The sequence below is a fragment of the Mixophyes fleayi genome, chromosome 6, assembly GCF_038048845.1.
Source record: "Mixophyes fleayi isolate aMixFle1 chromosome 6, aMixFle1.hap1, whole genome shotgun sequence".
In the NCBI taxonomy this organism is placed as follows: Eukaryota; Metazoa; Chordata; class Amphibia; order Anura; family Limnodynastidae; genus Mixophyes; species Mixophyes fleayi.
The window spans coordinates 49,526,926-49,548,640 of record NC_134407.1 but is presented as its reverse complement, the minus strand read 5'-3'; the positions used below and the strand labels follow the sequence as shown (position 1 = coordinate 49,548,640).

Here is a 21,715-nt window from a genome sequence, read left to right as displayed (position 1 = left end):
AGCTATATCATCGATACAGTAATTTCCTATGGTAAAGTGGCAAGTTCTCCATGTAACAGCCATACCTTCTGCTTAACGACGCCCGGAGAGCGGCTGAGCCTTCAGACGGTGCCCCAACACAGAGGTGAGTAGCAAAAATCCGCACTACAGGATGGTAATGTCTCTGAAACAAGAAAAACATATATCTGTTTATTAAGGCGGACTTGTCACGTACACATTTTACTGCATACATAAGAGCAGCATAGTGCCTTCTCTAGTCAACTTTCTACAAACAAGAATAAATTTATGAATATTTATACTAGGATAACCAAGTAGTGACAATGGGAACATCCCCTGTACTGGCAGTAGCTGCTCACTGTGCTTCTGACAATCTTTCTAGCTTTCAAGACAGGCTCCTGATTGGCACTGAGAGCTCACATGGCTCTAGTACCCACAATGACATTATCACAGGAGGTAACAGGCAGACATGTAGGGCACAGTGTTATAGTTTATTTTATCAAGAAAGCAATATGTATAAATAACTTTACATTGTACTATTAGTTTTATTTTTATTTAACTGCACACAGGCCTACTTTAATTCATTGTAAAGTATATCTGTCCAATTTGATAATGTACTGTTCAGTTATATAGAAAGCTGCTGGATCTGGTTAAGCACATCCCATTCCCAGATTGTAAAGTCTTGTTATCTGGGTGTTTTATCAAAATACATTTGCAACTTAATATGAACTGGTGTACAAGAGATACAAACGGACTTCATAGTAATTACTTTACAGATCTCCAAAATTAATCTTTACAGGATCATAATTTTCACACAACAGTGACAGCTCCATATACTATTCTCATTTTACTTACTGATCAGCCACAACATTAAAACCACGGACAAGTGAAGGGAATAACATTGATTATCTCGTTACAATGGTACCTGTCAAATACACTGGGCAGTAAGCGAAAAGTCAGTTCTTGAAGTTGATGTGTTGGAAGCAGGAAATATGGGCATGTACAAGGATCGGAGCGACTTTGCAAGGCCCAATTTGTGATGGCTAGAGGACTGGGTAAAAGCATCTCAGAAAGGGCAGGTCTAGTGGGGTGTTCAGTGGTTAGTATCTACCAAAAGTTGTCCAAGGAAGGACAAACTGGCTACAGGGTCACTGATTAGCATGGGAAGCACAGACTAGCCATTCCCACAGAAGAGCTACTGGAGCACAAATTGCTGAAACAATTAAATGCTGTGGCTAATTGGTGTATACTTAAATTAGTTTTGTTAAGCAAAACATGTGCACTTTATTGGGAGCATGCACACTAGCAGAGGAAGCTAAACATATACATTGTACAGCATTTTAATATAATAACAATTCTATACACTGTACATCAAAATTAATCAGCACATTATATAAAACATATGTCCATAAATATTATATACCAGGTTGTGTTGCACACATATATTACATGGACAAAAGTATGTGGACGTCCCTTCTAATTAGTGTGCTTGGACATTTCTATGAAACGTCTGGGGGGCAACAATAGCTCTGAATGGGACTTCCGCATGCTAAAGTGTGTAGCACTTAAAAATCATCTGTCCTCGGTTTCAACTCACTAAAGAGTTCCGAACTGACTTTGGAAGAAACGTCAGCATAAGAACTGTTTGTCGGGAGCTTCATGGATTAAGTTTCCATGGCAAAGCAGCATCACACAAGTCTCAGATCACCATGCGCAATCCCAAATGTCGACTAGTGGTGTAAATTAACATGCCACATTTGACTCTGGGGTGTGAAAATGCGTTTTCAGGAGTGACAAATCATGATCGCCCACTTCACTCATCCCAAAATGCCCTTGTATTCTCCAATATTACATAACATACCACTAAGACCTCCTGCATGCTCCAAAATAGCCCCACTTGACACACAGTCCCCCACAGCATGCATCCTGCCCCACCATGACATGTATCCTGTGGCGGAAGGAAGAGGAGAACACAGCACTCTATCCTCAGATGACCACGTGACCTCCCACGTGTAGTGGAGCTCACGATTCAGTCTTATTATATAGATTTATAACAAAGCAGAACGTAAATTAGATTGGAAGCAGCTGCTTCGGCCCATAGGTGACTCCTTGCCTGGCTGTCTATAGACCACTGGCTTAATTGCTTTCTTTGGATAAAAAGAGGCTAAACCTGTTAGCTGTCAAGAGCAACAATAGTGGCAGTTGCAGCTTATTTAAAAAAATAAAATAAAAAACAAAACCTATCCAATATACTAGTACCTTTGTTACAAAATATTGTACATTTTATCTATTTTAATCAAGTAAACGAAAAAATATATTAACTTTACATATAGAAAAAAAATATATAATAGCATTTTGATAATTTTTATCTATCTATAATACACTGGAGGCAACCATCGTGTAGGTGGAATGAATATTCATGGGGATGTAGCTAGCAGTGAGGCACAACTCCAAATGAGAAAGCAATCGGTGCTAATCTAACACTGCATAGAATACAGACAATTACCTGTAACGAGTGCAGCTCCCACAGCGCAGTGTTCTGTGCGTTGCAGTATTCCGGCTCATCGAGTTCTGGGAGATAGAGCCCACTGCCTTGAGATTCATTGTCCAGTAGAATGTCAGTCTTTGGGAATGTCTGAAACCAAATGAAGACCATATAAAAGGACAAGAAAGGCTGAAATAATTATTCTAGTGGAATACTTGTGTACACATACCCGGAATAGACCAATTGGTATACTGAATATCAGCAGAGCAAGTCTACAAGCTCGTCACACAAGTATGAGCATAAACTTTTTCTCTACAGGGAGTGGGACGGCGAAAAACCCACGAAGACTCCCCTAAATCTCACTCATTCAATACAACAGACATTGACTGGCAAACAGTCTGATGAAGTGTCAGAGTACAGATATCATTTTTGAAAATGTTGATGCTTAGTGGCCTTAAAGTCTAAATGTTGTTTGTCCGCACAACATACATAAAACACACACGTTACGTTCTCTTGCTTTGCAAATAAGTCACATGCTTAACAATCTTCTATGGAGTAGATTAAATTAAGCATTTGCACTGCTCATCACACAATACTGTGCTTAGATGAAATAACAATCACTAACACTTGCAATATACAGGCCAATTCCAGGCAGGTAACATATCTACTGCTTAAGCATGTCTGCAGGTAACTCTGCCTGAAGGTTGGAAATAATGTGGGAAATCTCTGGAACAATGGCATAATTTACAGTCTCTCATTCATGAAAGAACATAATGTACTGTGCTACTTTAGCTGTAGTTAAACAAAATCTGAAGATTTACAGGTTGTCAAGATCCACTGTAAAACTAGACCAGCAAAGTCCTTCTCTACTCCTGTGCATATCGGGAAGCTAATGACCTGGGAATAACATTCTCTCCCTGCTCAGATTTCCTTACCTGCAGGAGTCCTCGGTTGGTGGACAGGATACCAATGCATGAATTGGGGAGGACATGCAGTGCCAGAGTAGAAAGTCGCTTTATAAATGCCAGAGCTCTCTGTGGGGAGACTTGTTTCCTACGCTTGGTGAGCATCAGTTCCAGACATTGAAGAGCGATCAGTGTATCGTCATTTGTAGAGCCTGTAAACATACACCATCAATTCACCCAGAGGAATACACAACTTAAAGTCAAAATTAGTTTTTTCAATGGAAGTTTGTACCCACAGCCAGTTAGGTAAGATGGTGGTCTATGCTCTAACACACCTACAATCTGAATATGTCTTTCCTGGAGCTCCTGTTAGTACATAGCTGGCCTGATGGCTGCCATTATTGGACATTCATACAGACTTGTAAAATGTGATGAAAGTTAGGCCTGATCCAACAGTTACTTACATAGGGTACAGTGTTAGTGCATTCGTAAGGGTCCCCCCAACACCTGTAAAGCACCCTGCAACGGCTGTCACTGCAGTTGTCGATGGAAAACATGCTGAGGGTTTATGGGGAGACCAACATCAGTATTCTTGCCAACCTGGTATTTTCTTCATACTAGCAGACCAAGAACAATATGCTGCCCGTGGGAGATGGAGCAGAGTAGTGCCAGACGTTTGGGTGCCCACTGGAACGCATGAACGCTGGACCCCACATATGTAGAGGTCGGGGGGGTAAATGTATGAACCTCCGATTTTTTTCAACTCGACGGAAATTGGCGACTTTGCAGTGAAAATTTAAAGTGGAGATGGCTTGTTAAGGCAAACTTGCCTTTACAAGCCATCACCGCTTTAAATTTTACCTGCAAAGTCGCCAATTTCCGGCAAGTTGAAAAAAATCGGAGGTTCATACATTTACCCCCTGGTATAAAATAGGATAATCCATCCAATACTGAACTTTCAGTTTTAAATGGGTACAAGCAACAGGTTTACTTTAAGGGAGATCAAAACTAATAAATATCAAGCTGTCAATTAGAATACATTTTGTCATATTAAAAGAAACTAAATAGCTTTCTAGAAATACAATTCTCAAAGTGAAAATATACCCAAGAAATAAAGACTTTTTTCTCCATGTCAGAGGCTCCGGGTATATTTAGAAGTCGGCAGTTCTACAATCTCAACTTGTACAGATCTCTCTCAAAGTAGGTGGAACTGTGCTGTGTATGCCGATAGCAAAGCCAAACTAACGTGTATTGTACCATATATTGCTGTTACCGGGGATGTTTAGTCCCTGACAATAATCAACAGACATTTGTCAGGAAAGTGGCACCATGCAGTGAGCAGCAGCAAGTTCAGCTTCCAAGGGAAGGAAACCTGTTACTCTCCTCTCCCTTTATACTACTTGCTGGGGTTGTCTTTCCCTTCAAGGCGAGTTCTCTAAACTTCCTATGTATGTTGTAACCTTAAGATATAGTGAGTGGAGCTGGCATTATAATATACATCCCTGAATGTCATTTATAGGAATCTCTGCAGAGGTTTTACAGCCTGTGTCACACAAACCTGATTTATAGCTGTTCTTCCCTAACTGGAAGTGATCAGCAGCAGATCCTAATCCTTTGTCGCTATATGGTGGGTGGTATTTCCAGCAACCGATGGCATAATCTTTATTTACGTACAGTCCAGGTAAGGACTTATAACAATACAATCCATTCTACACATTTAAAATAAAGATTCCCATCTTCCCAAACTTTAAAGCGACTCAATTATGTCACAAAACAAGACGTAGTCATCAGTGCCACAAAGCACCATAATCTAGCTCTTTCCTATGAATATTCATAATAACTTACATCTATATAGAACACTTATAGAAAAAATATCAGAAATAAAAACTGCATGTTAATGTTTTTTTTATATATATCAGAATTTTTGTATAATCCTTGAGGGTCCCTAGCGCTCATCTAGCAGAAAGCTGCTACCCAATAAGTGAACAGAAGTGCTGCACTTTTAATAAATCTATTCTTAAAACTGTTTGGATGGTGTATTAATATAGTACAACTGCAAACAGATAAAAAAGCACAATGAAAAAATGAAATACTAAGTTTAGACAACATACAAGAAAATAAACCAAAAATAAAAGTCAGTTTGCTCAGACTTTCCCTTCAACTAACATTAATCAGAGAAGTTTTGCTACTTAGTTTCACAGAAGTTCCATAATGTTATGTATTCTGTGTCTCGTGTATGTAAACACAGAGCGCATTCTGTTCTGGAGGATTACGACAAGCAGTGTTTTCTTGGGCACACTATTATACAACTTTTACAATTCACAAAAACCAGTGAGGGATGGAAATGTTCATGTACACGTCCCTCCTCCTTTACAGTCTCTTATCGCCGTGCAGTCATGTAACGTACACAATACTCTGGGGCACCAGGACTAGTTTCACAGCATTAATTGTGTGACCTGCAGGCAAGAAGAAAGTATGGAGAAGGATATAGCAATGACTTGTGGGATCTTGCTGAAGTGAAAGGTCATGAGAAATGGCTCGGGTTTATTCCTCTGGCGTCCAAGGGATCTTGAGTTGAAGTAACCAGACTGAGCAAATGGGAAATCCCAGATAAATTTGCCAAGAAATTGTGTGTAGTGGAGGAAATCAGTCCAGAAGGATGGGATAGTGCTCTAGAAAACATCCTATGCACAATACATGAGGTTTGTGTGTTTAAGGAACTATATTAACAAGGCATTAAAGAGCCACAAAACCTTAAATAAAAGTAGTTGCAAAGTGTCTGAGAAAACAAAACAATGAAACACACAAACATCCATAGAGTTCACTCCTCTAACAATCTGTAGGTTACAATTAGCTCTGTACTTTCTGTTTTGTTACAAAGACACCCGATCGTTTTTCACTCTACAATGTCTGTAAACACCAGTTCTCCTGAGAGTACAAACCACAATTCCACTGCTCTTTATGAAAAGAACCCTTTCACAGCTCTGGCTTACTGTCAAGACTTGATACTAAACACGTTGCCAGCAAGTTTTCACATTTGAGCCGTAAACAGGGTTTCCGAAAAGGAAAGGAGAGAGTAGAAAAGGTACCCAGGTCCCAGCATGTGATGGAGGCCCACAGTAGTGGCGGATTATATACTACAGCCCAGAAAAGTAGGAGGGGTCCCCACAGTAGTGGCGGATTATATACTACAGCCCAGAAAAGTAGGAGGGGTCCCCACAGTAGTGGCGGATTATATACTACAGCCCAGAAAAGTAGGAGGGGTCCCCACAGTAGTGGCGGATTATATACTGCAGCCCAGAAAAGTAGGAGGGGTCCAGGCTCTGGCCCCACCCACCCCACATAGATCAGGGTCTAACAAAAAGGAGGCAAGTGACTGTACAGACCAATATGGGAGCTTACTGCTTCCTAACGGTCACACTACCCTCGGTTGTGCAAGTATCTAGCTGGGCGAGGGGGGTGAAAGGTGGCAGCTACACCAAGGCCAATGCTCCCTCTTGGTGGCCCTGGTCATAAATGCATTTAAACAAAACTACCATTTTATTATATGAAAGAGCCAGCAATAAAATTTACAGGGCAGCCGACATGCTATCACTGTCATTGTGCACAGCGATTGTAGCAGTAAAACACAACACTTGTTATCCATTGGATAATTCATTAACAGCAACAAATATCAGCATTCAAACTAAACAGTATCATTCCACAGGAGGCCAGACATTATGGCATCTTTTAAAATAAAGCTAATACTTACCATCTTGTATTGTAAAATATATATATTTAAGCCTAAGAGATCTAAATGGAAAAAGTGCATCTGAAAGTGAAAGTCATTTAAGAGACTAAATACTTGTGGACAACCCTGGAATCTCAACAACTCAGATGTATTTGATTTTTAATTAAAATAATTTATGAGCTATTAACAATGCTGCCTTTACATGTCGTAAAATGAAGCAGAAACCTACAATAACTTTCTTTCTTTCTTGTCCATGTCTGGCTGCTTGATGACATATTAATTAAGCTACTGCATTTTTTCAGATATAAAATATTACAGACTGTTGCTAACATATTAACCGCAGTAAAAGTAGGCTTGGAAATTCCACAGGTCTAGCTTTGCAATTTGTTCTCTAAGGCAAATGGCAAAACAACTCTAGTCATATTCTTACCATCAGGACAGTTTATATAAATAATACACCATATCTAAATTAACTGTATCATAGAAATCACTGCCTTTGTATGCAATGGCAATTATATATAAGCACATTCTGGCCCATCCTGCAGACCTCTGTAATCAGCTGTGGTATAGAGGGGCTGTGGAAAGAGATTAATGAAATACTACAGGCTCAGACACCCATAACCTGATTGCTAAATCATTCTCTAATACATAGCGCAGCTACAACTCTCACATTGCATAACCCGCCTACTAGGTGCTATGGCTTCTTTTTTCTTAATTAATCCTAAATAAAAAAATTAAAGAGAGAGCAATAATTGATTACAGAAATATTTGCCCACCTTGATTTAATACTTGGGGAAATTGTCTATAGCGGTAATTACACCCGAGAGTCTTTTTGGATGAGTCTCTACGAGTTTTGTAATTCTGAACACTGAGGTGAAGGGGAAATTCAGTTACCCGCGATAAACAGCCAGCCATCACGCATGTCTGCCTGCCCGGGGAGCAAGGAGAAATTTATAATGTCACATGGCACAACTCGTGGAAATTAATCCCCCCCCCCCAAACTTCACCCTTCTTCTTTGCAGTAACTCTTGAGTTCCATCAGGTTGGATAGTGGCAGTTTGTGAACATAGATTTTCAAGTCCTTCTGCAAAGTCTAAATGGGACGACTGTCTGGTCTAACAGACTGGAACATGATTTTCTCCAACATTTGTAACTATCTTGCCGCATTCATTCTACTGTCTATTTTGACAAATTTTCCTGGCCCTGAAGAAAACCCCACCATGCTTCACAGCAATGATCGTGTTCTTGGGATGATGAATGTGCGATGCTTGCATAATTCATAGAACCTAATGTTAGAGCCAAAATGGTTAATCTTCGTCTCACCAGACCATGGAATCTCTCTCCGCTTGGTATACTGGTCTTCCTCGTGCTTACTAGTAAACTCTAGGTAAGATTCCAGGTGACATTACTTTTTGACACCCTCCCATGAAGTGCATATTTGTGAAGTGGATGGGCCATTGTCTGGATCTCTGCTCGGAAGACTAACGGTCAGATGCAAAGTGTCCTACTAGCAAGGATACCTTGTTTAGGAGAACGGCCAGTTCTAGACAATACAACGTTCTGCGAAGTTCTCTGTACGTCATATTGTTGGACTACACAGTGCTCTAGGGGAAATATTCCTCCTTTCCCTGACTGGTGCTTTTCAATAAACGTTTCTAGGATTTGCTGTAATGTTCTTTGATAGTCATCTTAAGAGGCCCTATGTTTGGTTAGTACATTGCCAGATAGTGGTATTTGTTTTAAAATAAAATACTAATTGTACACAGGTAGAAACTAATCAATGAATTGTGTGACCTGTGGATACAACGGATTGTCACAGGGTTTTATTTTGGTTTATCTCTTACAAAAGGAATGAATTCATATGTACAGATAATCAATTATTGTCTTTTTTATTTGTCATTCAGAAAAACGTTTGTTTTTCTGTTTCTTTTTTTTATACCATTTAGTACTGTTATTATAGGCTTACTATATTACACTATTTTGTGACGATCAGTGGTAAAGAGATCATGAATAAAAATCAATTTTTATACGATAATATAAAAAAATAAAATGTGAAGGAAAGGGGATTAGTAGTGAAAATATGAGAATATCACAAAATCACAAACTCTACCCGGCTTCATAAAAGATTTTCACAATTGATACTTTCCCTCTTTATTATGTTTTAAATAGTATAATAACGAAGGCTGTAAGACCTCTGAAAAACAAGCATTTTTTTTTTCTTACAAAACTGAAGAAAATACTTAAATAAAACAACCCTGGTTACCTGCATTGAGTCCATATAAGGTCTTGTAAAGGTGAGTATAGAATTTCAAAGGGTCGATATTGAGGACATCACCTGTTAAGAAGAAATGCTTAGAATACTGGTACATGAGGGACTTGGCTTTACCCAAGTGATGGAGAAGAGCAATCAGGACAAATAAACATCCAATCATAGTAACACTATTCACATTATCTCACACAGGATAAACCAGACAAGACTGGGTCAGCAGGTTTGTTAAAGGTAAAGGATATGTAAAGACTCTCTATAAAGGTATGACATGTCATCAGCAATGCAGGCATTAAACATTACCTTATATAGAACACTAACGAGCTCACTACATTACCCACCTACTACTTGTGACAGCTATTAGTTGCAAAGAACAAACCTCCTCTCTAACCGGCCACTTATAGCCGTCAACAGCAGCATTGGGAAGCTGTACTTCAGTGTACTTATGTCTGCAGACACATTGTTTACTAGGAAGTTACCAGACTGGCAGCATAGGAATAAACATTGGTCTAGCCTGTAAATTGGCTGCGTCCACTATGTGTAGGGTCTAGGTGCACTTCTAAGGATAACCACCCCAGACTTAACTCCATTACTTTGTACATATTCCATCTAAAGTGACACTAATTTTAAAACATTACTCATTTTAAAAGCAATTGCTACAACCATATACGAGACATCACATTTAACAAAGTCATTACTAGGTAACGTAAAGAAGGATTGATTATATATATATATATATATATATATATATATATATATATATATATATATATATATATATATATATATATATATAATATATTTTTTTTATTAAATGACATAGATCCGGAGATCACAGCCTCAGGCTTGCTGCTCAGTTCAGTTCTCCTAAGCCCCAGCCATATGACCTGCTGCATTGTCCTGTGAGAGCAGGACGACAATGGGTGAAAGAACAGTGCAATAGTAAGGACCAGTGGGGTCTAGGCCTCCTGACAACTTGACAGATACCATGGTCTACCCTCTGGCCACTAGTCTAGGCCTAATGCCTACATGAAGAACTGTGGCTCTCCAGTCAGTTCCTATTAATTTATGAATTGGGTCATCAGCTAGGTGAACGATACTAGCAAGAAGGGCTTTCGGACATCACTCCCTTTGTATGGGATCGCATGGACTGCCACTTCCGCTCTTCCTGGCTGGGAACTACACTGGAACGTTCTACTCTGTGTCTCTTTCCATATATGCACAGGATATATTTCCCTCTAACAAAGAGAATATTGACTAAGTTTACGTAAAAACAGAAATAATATGTCATACTGCAAGTTTATCCCCAATATGTAGCCTTGTATAAACCGCTGTTTAGCTTAAGTATTACTCTACTTTGGTCCACATTTGAAGCTGCAACACCACCTGTAGAAATGATCTTACCCCCCCCCCCCCCCCCCTTTTCCCTAGCCGAGGCCCCTGGGCTGCTACATGCAGCTGCTTTTACGGGGTTCCCCTGTTCTGGTCACAGTCCTGGGCAACAACCAGGGTGGGCCAAGAGACCGAGTCTTGTTATTGGTGTTCCCCAATCAAACAGTCCCCACGGAATTGATTTGCCAGCTCTTTACTTTAGCTCCGGCTAGAAGGGGCAGTAAGTTGGTGTAATCTTTCCACAGCTGATAACGCAGCATTAAGAAGAACTCTATACATTTTTAACATTGTGTGTTTTTGGAGTGTGATAAAAGAAATCTTACCTTGCCCAGAAAGTATATTGAATGCTGTCTGAACACAGTGCAGGCTCTCTCTGTAGCTGAGATCCTGAAGGAAAGCCACAGACAATTCATTATAGTAAGCCCCAGTAAGTCATAGGGCGTGCTGAACTGTACACTGCATGCGTTTTAGGATGTGCTCAGCATTGTATCGTTGGCAGAGCTGTAAAACTCAAGTTGTACTTTGTAATTGTGAAAGCTGTTTTCCTACTGCTGAACAATGAGGCATTTGCCAAAGTCTACTCTGACCCGGTCACAACAATCTGATTTATTCATGTTCTGACCTCTGGTTATATAATCAATTTAACAATCTTAAATACATCTCAGCCTTCATAAAGTGTCTCATTAGGAATCTTCTCACTGCCATCCGGTGGGTTAATACAAAACCCTGGAAGTACAATGACATCTTCCCTGTTAAAGAATAGATATTGGAAATATGTTCTATCATTCACATGAAGGGTTAATTGTCTTCACATGACAAACTTACTAACTACATGACCTATTTATATGGATCATTCTGCCACTTCCTGGCAATTCAAAGCAACATCACTTCATGAAATATGTGTTGGGCAACATGTTGCGCGTTAGACCAGTGATGGGATACAGCCAGCTGGGCCTTCACCTGCCATCATCAGCTCCCTCCATAACTCCAATCAGCGTTGACTCATTCTGTGCTTTATGCGCCTTCACCTGGCTAACCACCGCATCACATGACCTCCGACGCACAAGGCAGGGAGGTCACAGCACAACTAAGGTCAAAGGATTCCCATTCATCCGCTTCATTCCTTCATCAATGCCAAAGTAACTTTTGAATGTTTGTAAACCCAGGGCGAATTAGTTATCAGATTAGTAGTGTATGGTGACTGGTACTCCCCAGTGTGGGGTGAGTGGGGGCATTTGGGGTTTAGTCACATGTGGGGCTATTAAGGCACGATTAAATGTATTGTTTTAAGTTATTGCTGGTGTTAAGGGTCTATTGAAGGTTAGATGAATGCACATGCAGCCCTTGAAGTGTATCAGGCTGCCCATCATTTCGTTAATGTCAGAGAGTAATGAGGACGCACTTCCTTTATAGATCATTGACACCAGATATTGAGGATCAACATTTTTAAGTGTGCACACCTACAAGCACTGAAGACTTTATGGGCTCGACTGATTTTCCTGATAATGTGACACACAGACTCAGAGTGAATGACTGCCTTCATGAGATCACTAGTTCCTATTGGATCTATGGATAGTTCAATATTGGTTCAGGACACAAAACAGTTGCTTCCACTGTGCATTAGTTATGCAGGTTATAAACTCACCTGCTCAGCATTAGAGAATAATCAGTATATTGACAAAACAATCCAGTCAAATACAATTTTGAACTGGAAAAATACAAACGTCCTAAATATTACATTCTATGCACATATGGAAATCACCAATAAAACAGAATTTATTCTCATAGTAAACCCCTATACCATGCATAGGAAACCTGAAGAATGTGGGGGAACCCCAGGCTTTAATACAGTGGCGCTATATAAATAAATGTTGATGATGAATACAGACTTGGATTAAATGTGAACAGTCCCTCTGATAGAGACAAACAAAAAATAAAGGAGTGTGACACCAAACTGCTATCACCACCCAGCAAGTACCATAAAAGGCAGACATCATCTGGCTGTATGTGCTCCCTTGGGTGATTAATCATATTAACAGTCTGCATCTCACACCAGGACCAGAAATGAAACAAATACTCCTGAACGTAAACATAAAATATAAAATATGTTGGGTAATAAACTCAATGAAGCAATAGAGCACTACTCAATGGAAATTCAATTGTAACAGATAAGCAGTAAATTCACATGGGAAATAGGAGCTCAATATAAATTAATGGAGCACTATGCTACAAATAGGATCTAATTACTTTTATAGAACTGTAAAAGCAGAATTTATGTGCACTCATGATCTTTAGTGAAAACACCGTATCTGCTTCTTTCCTCAGACCAGCCACGCTATAGATGAAGTACCATACACAAGGATTTATGATGCACACAATTGGGTCTAATTCCACATGTCAACGTATTCCATTATAACAAAGTAGTTTTACTAAGTTTGAGATGATGCCCCTACACCTTACTATAAGCTGGACATGGGGGGAATGCTCTATGTGGATGGCAATTAGAAGGTGCTGCACACAGTTGAGGCAGACGTTTTATGGACAGAACCAATTAAGTTGACTTAATCTGTCTTATACAAAAAAACCTATGTGTAACATGCACAAATGCACAATCAAAGATATCCAAGGTAAACTCATATTATAGGGCAATATTTAAGAATGCACATTAGATATCCAGTTTCTAACCTTATCATTGTATGTATATTTATTGATGATTCCAATTAAAAGCTACCCAGCAGAAGATTGCGAACGCATGAATACCAGAAATAATAATTATGAGTCTAAAAGAAGTTGTAGACATATCTGTAGTTAATGCTGCCCATTGGTTCTTTTTAAAAGGACGGCTAAGGAAAGTCCTTGGTAACTCAGAACCGGGACCACAGAGAACACTTTACTGGAGAAATCACTGAAGGAAATCATTTTAGAAAGTCGAACAGCTCTTTATTGGGAAGCTACCTATGAGTAATGTAACCTGTACATACAGCTGTGATACGTACCCCAGAATCAATGAGTTTATGAAGCACCACAAGGAGGTCATCGAAAAATTCCACATTTATAAGATGAGCAAACCTGAAGACAATGGGTAAAAAGAAGAAGCAAGACAAGTTATTTACATGCATTAATAAAGCTCCAGCAAACCGTGCAGCGTATGGAAACAAGACTGTGCATTAACAGACAAATAGCTTAGAGGACCTTGCTTACAATCTGGTGGGGTTATGAAAGCAAATACACAATTTAGATATACAGATTTAGTAATGAAATAAAAACTAGAGATGCTCACTGACCCCCATGAACTGGTTTTGGATCTGGATTAGCTTTGTGTTTTGGTTTTGGCAAAACTACCCTCGTGTGTTTAAAATATGCTAAAATCACATAATTTTGCTCCTTTTTTGTTCCTACATTATTATTAACTACAATAACACGAATTTCAAGTAATTTGCAATCAATTTAGACCACCTCACAGGTCACAATATTATTTTCATACACTTTCGGACAAATACTGCAGCGACCTGGTTGGATGGTAAGCGACAGAGCAATGACACAAACACACGGCAGTTCATAGCACATCTAGGACACATTGGCAAACAGCAGTGGCAGAAAAGAAAAAAGGGGGGCCGCAACCTCCCTCCCACCCCCCCTGATGTTGGATCTTAAAATGGAATTCAAAACTCGCGAGATCCGACGACGTCACAATGCCTCGTTTTCAATTCCGAGGACGGGCGACAGTACAGAGTCGGTACTCGGATCCCCTAAGTTCAGTTGTGTTCGGTTCTCGAGGAACCGAGCCTGAGCATCTCTAATAAAAACTTATTTTACTGCAAGAGCATCTAGCAGACAGCCAGAAACAAACAGTGAATGAATGTAAGTCTGCTTGGTCTAAAAATGGAGATCTGTCTAATAACCCAATAGTCACTGAAACGGGACCATTACTGGTCTGTTAGGACAGATGGTTCAGTCATTATCCTTCACCAACCTGTCAAACACAGATCAAAGGGAGAATCTTCATATAATTTACACACTTTAGAAGTAATGAAGAAAGAAGAAAAATGGAGGCAGCACCTGCAAGTGCTAAACACCATGACCCCATCATCATAAAGGTCTGTGACCCATAGCATAGTGTATGTCCAGTAACAAATGTCACCTTATCAGAGACCTTGTCCTTATTGGGGATTATTAGAGAATGGAGCTGTCTACGCATTGGCTAATCAAGAAGTCAAATTGTATTGTAATTAAAGGCTGGTTTCAGTAAAGTACAGATTTCTAAAGAGCATATCGGTCACATTTCAATAAACAGAGATTAACCAACATCCTGGGGCATTAGAAATAAAATTATGTATTTTATATGCAACCATGCCAAGCAAACCAATATTATTTTAGGTCTTGAATATGGTTTGGTAAAAAGTTAGTAGTTGTCAATTTCACAATAACTTATCCTCTAGATGGCCCCGTTTCATGGTGCTGTACAGATTACATTCAATTCTACCATTAGAGCACATAGCGGACATCTATACCTAAAAATGCAAATACACATGAAAGAGGCCTCTCACTCATAATGCTTGCAGACTATCAGAAGAATAAATAAATGAAAAGCCAACTACTAAAATAAACAAACAAAAACATATATTTATGTTTCTAGGATACAATCAACAATGCGTACTATTAAGATACAGTTTTCAGACTTGCAACTGATCTATTTTTAAAAAACAATAACAAAAGTTATTTTCCTAAAACCACAGAATTCACTTTAAAACACAAATGTTCTACTGTAACATTTAAATAATAACAACCTTCTACTACTGTACTTGTAGTAGCAAAACCATCCACATAACCTTGGAGGGAGCATTACCCTTTTCACGTGTCAGAGAACACAATATCTAGCAGGCTGGAGTTATTTGTAATATGTGGTATAAACAAATAATACTCTGCCTTATGCCTGTTTACACACCAATAACAAGAGGCCTCTTACGTCTGTTTACACAACAATATACACAATCATGAAAACAAAATTGTTTACACAAAAAACAAAAAAGATCAGTAACAGGCAGTAAAAGCACACATCAGCCACTCGTACATTATGCCCCTATTGGCACTTTGAAGCTAGAATATTTTTAGTTTGGGGTTTTTATGCCTATTGAAGTCCTTAAAAATGGCATTTCTCCTGCTCATATCCCATTGGACCCTCCACAAAATACACACACTCACTTCGCTAGGCCTTCCAAGACAGCAGGAAGGAGCTCAGATTTCTGCACTCTTTTCAGTATTCTGAAGTAGGTTAAAAAAACAATGTTCAGTATTTCCATGTGCTGTGGGAAAAGAGGAGAAAAAAACAGTCAATTATTTTAAGGTCCGGCGGCCTTTATCTTGCAACAGGGAGATTAACTCCCTCATAGCCAACGCTGGCAGCAAGTAGCCAACTAAACCCAAATCCTCTCACTCATGTTTCCAGAATAATTCAGATCACTGGTGTAAGAAACAAAAAACCAGAGGCGCACACTGAGGGCTAAAGTATGCAATAGAAATCTTGAATAGACATTTTAGGAAATATAAACAAATATTGCATAGTGGTGTATATATTATTATATGCAAGTAAGGGAATGCCAATCAAGCAGTTGATCATGGTCTCACCAGTTTTAACTTCTTCTCTTTGCTCTCAGAGGCTTCAGTTTCCAGGAGTTCTCTCTCCAATTTCTCCTCAGCTTTCTTCCACTGCAAGCACAATGATCAGCAATCATGAGTATGGAGACAGATATAACAACAAACAGATAACTTTGAGGACTATGGGGGTGTCAAAGAGCTGCATTCTCTCAAAGTGTTTTCCACGGCTTATGATTTGGCCACAAGGGGCACTGTGGCACTACTAACCAGCAGCCCTTCTATATTACCTCAGCAGTCACTTGCAATCAAAGCCGATTGTTTCAGGAATTTTTATCACTGAGGATTCTTTTTATGTAGCTTCAAATATAAAAATGGATTGCATAAGTATTCATATCCATCCAACAAACAAATAAATACACCTGTCTGTGAGTGGTCACATAGTTGGCTAGTGCATTTTTAAGCAACAGCTTTATCATAGGACATCAATTCAAAGCAAATCTGATAAATGGTTATTGAAAAGCAACCAGGGGAAGAACATTTGGAGATCGTCAAGAAATGCAGATAATATGGTGTAACTGGGTAAGTTTATGCATTATAAAAACAGAGTCTTAGCTGTCCTTACCCATGGAGCACTGATTGAGGCTCTTGATAACTCCATTCCTACATCTACCATCTACAGACCCCGAGTGCTACACTGCTCCGTTTACCCAGATCATCAATGAAGGCCTCCATGGCTACAGACAGCTAGCTAGTCTTCCATCACAGAGATGGACAAAAGCCGAGGAACTTGGCTTTATCATAGGGTGGCTTAAAATAAGGAAAACACATTGTTGAAGTAAACTTATGAAATATCTCCTAGTTTGCCAGCCAACAGCTGGGAATCCCATACCAAGCGGAGGAAGCTGCATCCTCCCAAGGACGCTATGGAAGCTATTCAATTAGCCACAAGGCATTCTAGTAGTGTTGCACCCTATTTTTCTGTGCTAATTATGCCAATTAAGTTAAAGATAAGATCCCCTATGAGGTGTGAGCAAAAAATTAGCAATGAGCATTGCCTAGACATCAATCAGAAACATATCATGTTGGGCTAATATGGAACTTGGCGGCTAATGGAATCTCCTTATAGAACTATAATGAAGCATGGTGGTATTAACATAACGCTACTGGGAGGCTTCAGGGATGGGAAAACTTTTCAAAATAAGAGCAAAATGGAAGAACCAAGATATAGGTAAAGGAAAACCTGCTGCAGTCTACAAGAAACCTAAGATTTGTCAGAAGAGTCATATTTCAGCAGGACAAAGACCCAACATAATGTAAAAGCCATATTAGAGCGGTTCAAATATAAAATAATATACAAAGCGGCCATCCCAAAGGCCAGATCATCAAAAATCCAAGGAATGATCTGAAAGTCTCACTAAGAGATCCCAACCAGTCCACTGGAAGCTCAGCCATACTGCAAAGAACAGGTGAACACTGCAAGGTCCAGATGTGCAAAGCTGATAACAAACCTACCCATATAATAAAACAAGGGGCGGGGGTTATTATGTTATCAATTATTAGCGGTTTATGTGCAATTAATTAAAAAACACCGTTACAATTCTTTTTCTATGAAATATTGGGCAATTTGCGTTTGTCAGGGGTACGCATTAACAAATAATATCATGATACATCATGAAATCAAAATATTTAAGAAAGAAAAGCTCAGTGTATAATCATTTATATAGCCCCATTAGTTCCGCAGCGCAGTACAGAGAACTCACTCACACCTGCCCCATTGGAGCTTATAGTCTAAAATGTGTACACACACACACACACACAACGGTCAATTTAATAGCCGCCAATTAACCTACCAGTAGGTTTTTTTGGGAGTGTGGGAGGAGACCGGAGTACCCGGAGGAAACCCACGCAAAACAGGGAGAACATACAAACTACGCACAGATAAGGCCATGGTCGGGAATCTAACTCATGACCCAAATTTAAGCCACTGTGCTGCCCAGTGTATTTATTAAGTCATAATGTTCTCTTGCACTAGCTATTTAGTGGTGTTATCCCTTCTAGTGCTACCGAGACTGGAGAGGTATTACTATAACCAAAATGTCACAAAGTCAGTAAATGGAGGCTCATTTCCCTCCAGAGACACAGCCTTTACCTTTCTCTGCATCCTAGACAGATTCTTCCTCTTATCTTTGTAGGACATTAACTTTTGCTTAGGAGCAATGTCTTCTACGTCTCTCTTCACATCTACCTCTTTAATTCTTAGATGGAGCAAGATGTTCAGCACCTGGAATAAAGATGAATGATGTATAGCAGCATAGTGGGACACATACACAGCCCTCAAGATACAGCGCACACTGAACAACATAGCAGGATCAATACCAGTCCCTCGGTCATATCGCACCGAGATCCAGTATACTTCTCAACAAGTCTCAACAATAGCCCTGACTGCATGGAAGCAATACTGCCTGTGACCAACAATTACAGAACTTACTTCATGCAGAAAAGTTTTAACCACATGTAATGGTTTTCATCTTAATATTCTGGGGGGGATGAAATGACAGTGTAGAAATTAATACATAAATGCACCTCTTGCCAAAATTCTATTTAAAGTTGCAGCCCCATTTAAGTAACATGCCCCCTCCCACTAACAAGAGCCCCAGGAAAAACAGGATGGGGGAGAAGAGATGGCATTAGTAAAATGTTTTCCTAACTAGTAGTTCAGATTTAATTGGACGGATTTTTGTTGATTAGTGTGGAGACTTAAAGATTGATGCAAGTGCATTTCCTCTGCGTAGATATGCGTCTCACTTACAATTTATGGCACTGAGCATGCACACAACTTGCGCCGATATTTTGAATTTCGCATATTTGCCACTTGCGGCCTATTACCGTTTGCAGAAGAAAATCAGGGGTGTTCCCATGTAAAAGCAGTAAAGGAAGGGAGTGCATAAAATATTCACACCCGAGGTATCTCATTTTGGGATATACGTACATTGAAATGCGTTCTTTGCCAAGAACAAATTTTGCTCCTACACAGGATGGGTGCAGTTTTGAGGATGATAATGGCCACATATTTGCTCCAGATGCATTGATACACTAAATTAAGGTTACACGTATCCACGCAAATGGGAAATTTTAATGTTCAACTCTAAATCACACCTTAAATGTTTAGTGCTGGGAGAAGACATAGTGAGGAGATAATAAGGAGTGGTAGATTACCTCTGTACGGACGTTGTAATTTCTGCTCTTCACCAATCCGGAGATTACCTTTACGGCTGCCAGAGAGGCCTGGCCAAGCTTATCCTGCCTGAAAAGCTTCTTCACTGCCTCTGTGGACATTTCAGCAATCTGTGTAATGAGTATACGGAAATAATTACTAGAAGAGTGTAATGTAGAGCTACTGAATGCTAACAAAAAAAAAAAAAAAAAGTTTTGTATTATCCTTATGTTATTTATTAAGAGAATTCCAATGAACAATTCAACATCGCCCAGAACTCCCTTGGAGGGGTCTCCGAGTACAAAATAAAAAAAAACCAAAGTATGAATATGTTTAAGTGTTATTTGAGGAATACATTTATTTTGTCAGAATAAATATGCAAATTGTGTAATTCACTATACAAGTGATTTCCAATACTGCTTCTTAACCTGTAGATGGTGCTATACCTATATGGCATCTAAGAGGAGTCTACAGGCAGAAAAAGAAAAAATACATAGCACCACCCAGAGGCTATCATAAGCATTACACCTGTATGCTACTACACAAAATAAAAATAAAGGTGTACCTTCCAATCATGTGATGCGACATGCGGACATTGGCTGAGGTGATTATAGCAGATCCTGAGCAGGAGATGATATGAGGGTAATTAAGCATTACTATCTGGTGGTTTATTACGGAGGTCATCATGTAACACTACTACTAACAACATATTCTAAGAATATAAATGTTGATATACACATTTATTTTCATCTTATTTTTTCAATAAAACATTTTTCCCCTGAGCCACTGAAGCATCCTGTACACAAGTGAACACAGAGCGCCATCCTTCTGTCTGTCTCATAAACCCCCGATCATCTACTACAGTCCAGCTATCAGGATTAACCACATATAAGATTCTCTAAATGCAACATATCAGGAGAATGACTTAAGGTGAAACTAATGACAGAGCAGACAAAGTGGTGGAAGAGTCAGCACGTAGTTTCTCCTCAATTCTCTACACTAAGTGTTGTAGAACAAGCACATGAGAAGACGGTTTATTACTTGTTTGTACAAGGAAGGACATCTCTCTCTTGCATAGGGAAGTACCCGGCTTCACCAACCTAGTGTGAGTGTTTGCATTGGTGGATCGAGCACTTCCTACTTATAAGCCCACTTAGATGAGTAGATGTTCTCCTGTTAAACGCTTTCAGGTCTGGGACCCCTGGAATAGTTTGCTCATATTCTGCACAGATCATTATGATCTCTATAGAGTCTGATGGCAAGATCTCCTGGTTTTATCCAACTCCGAGCACTCTGATCAATGTGCAGCTTACTGGTTGCTAAGAAACTGTACAAATGCATCACACAGTGTGTCATTACAAATGAGCAAATCACACATAATCACATCCACAAGTACTGAAACTACTTCATAACAGAGGCCATTAGGTTGTTTACTGGTTGCCAAGCAGCCAGGCGTACATGTCATCATAGCTTACCAATGTGCAATTTAAACAGGTCACAGCAAAATACAGTCATTTTAACAGAATTTCTTCATGAGCAGCTCCAATGTGTGTTTCTGACCCCGAGTACACAAAGGAAGTTGGCAAAACATGACCTAAATAGTCACAAATACAGATTTTGTGGCCCGTTCTGTCTAAAACAGCCTATTTGGCCATAACTGTGTTATGTAGGGTTACCAAAAAATCTGTTCCATTTATGGAAACATGTCACAGCAAGTTGGCATAATGAAGTATTATAAAGACAACTGTATAATGTGATGTGCTAATATCTGCAGATACTTCTTCCATCTATACACAAGCTAGCAGTATCCTCCTTTATAGTAGATATTTTTAAATGCTGCACTACCCCCCTTGATCCACTTTAAATGGAATGAACGAGAGCCCCCAGGTACATGTTTCTCTCACGGCACTACACACCAGTAGGCCACAATCTGAGTCCAATGTAAACTCTGCCCCTGGTCTGGTCATTGTGCCGCATCAGGAATATGAGGTTTGAGATGACAAAACGAATGTCACCTGCTTGGACTGGTGGCAACAGGGGTGCAGGGCTGAACTTGGGCTTGGTTTGCTGCCTATTCGTAGATCAAACCCTCCATTCTGGAGAACCTGATAGTAGATTTGCAACAATTTTC

The 21,715-nt window shown here is 39.5% G+C and overlaps 1 protein-coding gene across 1 annotated transcript in view; it reads right to left on the bottom strand.

The window, feature by feature from the left end:
- NOC3L (NOC3 like DNA replication regulator) overlaps positions 1 to 21,715 on the bottom strand; it is a 40,889-nt gene that overhangs the window by 4,130 nt on the left and 15,044 nt on the right. Inside the window, exons 10-19 of the mRNA XM_075216433.1 lie at positions 19,587 to 19,715; positions 18,520 to 18,651; positions 16,401 to 16,481; positions 15,978 to 16,078; positions 13,772 to 13,844; positions 11,099 to 11,162; positions 9,381 to 9,452; positions 3,418 to 3,599; positions 2,504 to 2,632; positions 66 to 163 (exon numbers count right to left, since the gene is read on the bottom strand). Coding sequence (XP_075072534.1) covers positions 66 to 163; positions 2,504 to 2,632; positions 3,418 to 3,599; positions 9,381 to 9,452; positions 11,099 to 11,162; positions 13,772 to 13,844; positions 15,978 to 16,078; positions 16,401 to 16,481; positions 18,520 to 18,651; positions 19,587 to 19,715 — 1,061 coding nt within the window. The remainder of the gene's footprint in view (positions 1 to 65; positions 164 to 2,503; positions 2,633 to 3,417; positions 3,600 to 9,380; positions 9,453 to 11,098; positions 11,163 to 13,771; positions 13,845 to 15,977; positions 16,079 to 16,400; positions 16,482 to 18,519; positions 18,652 to 19,586; positions 19,716 to 21,715) is intronic.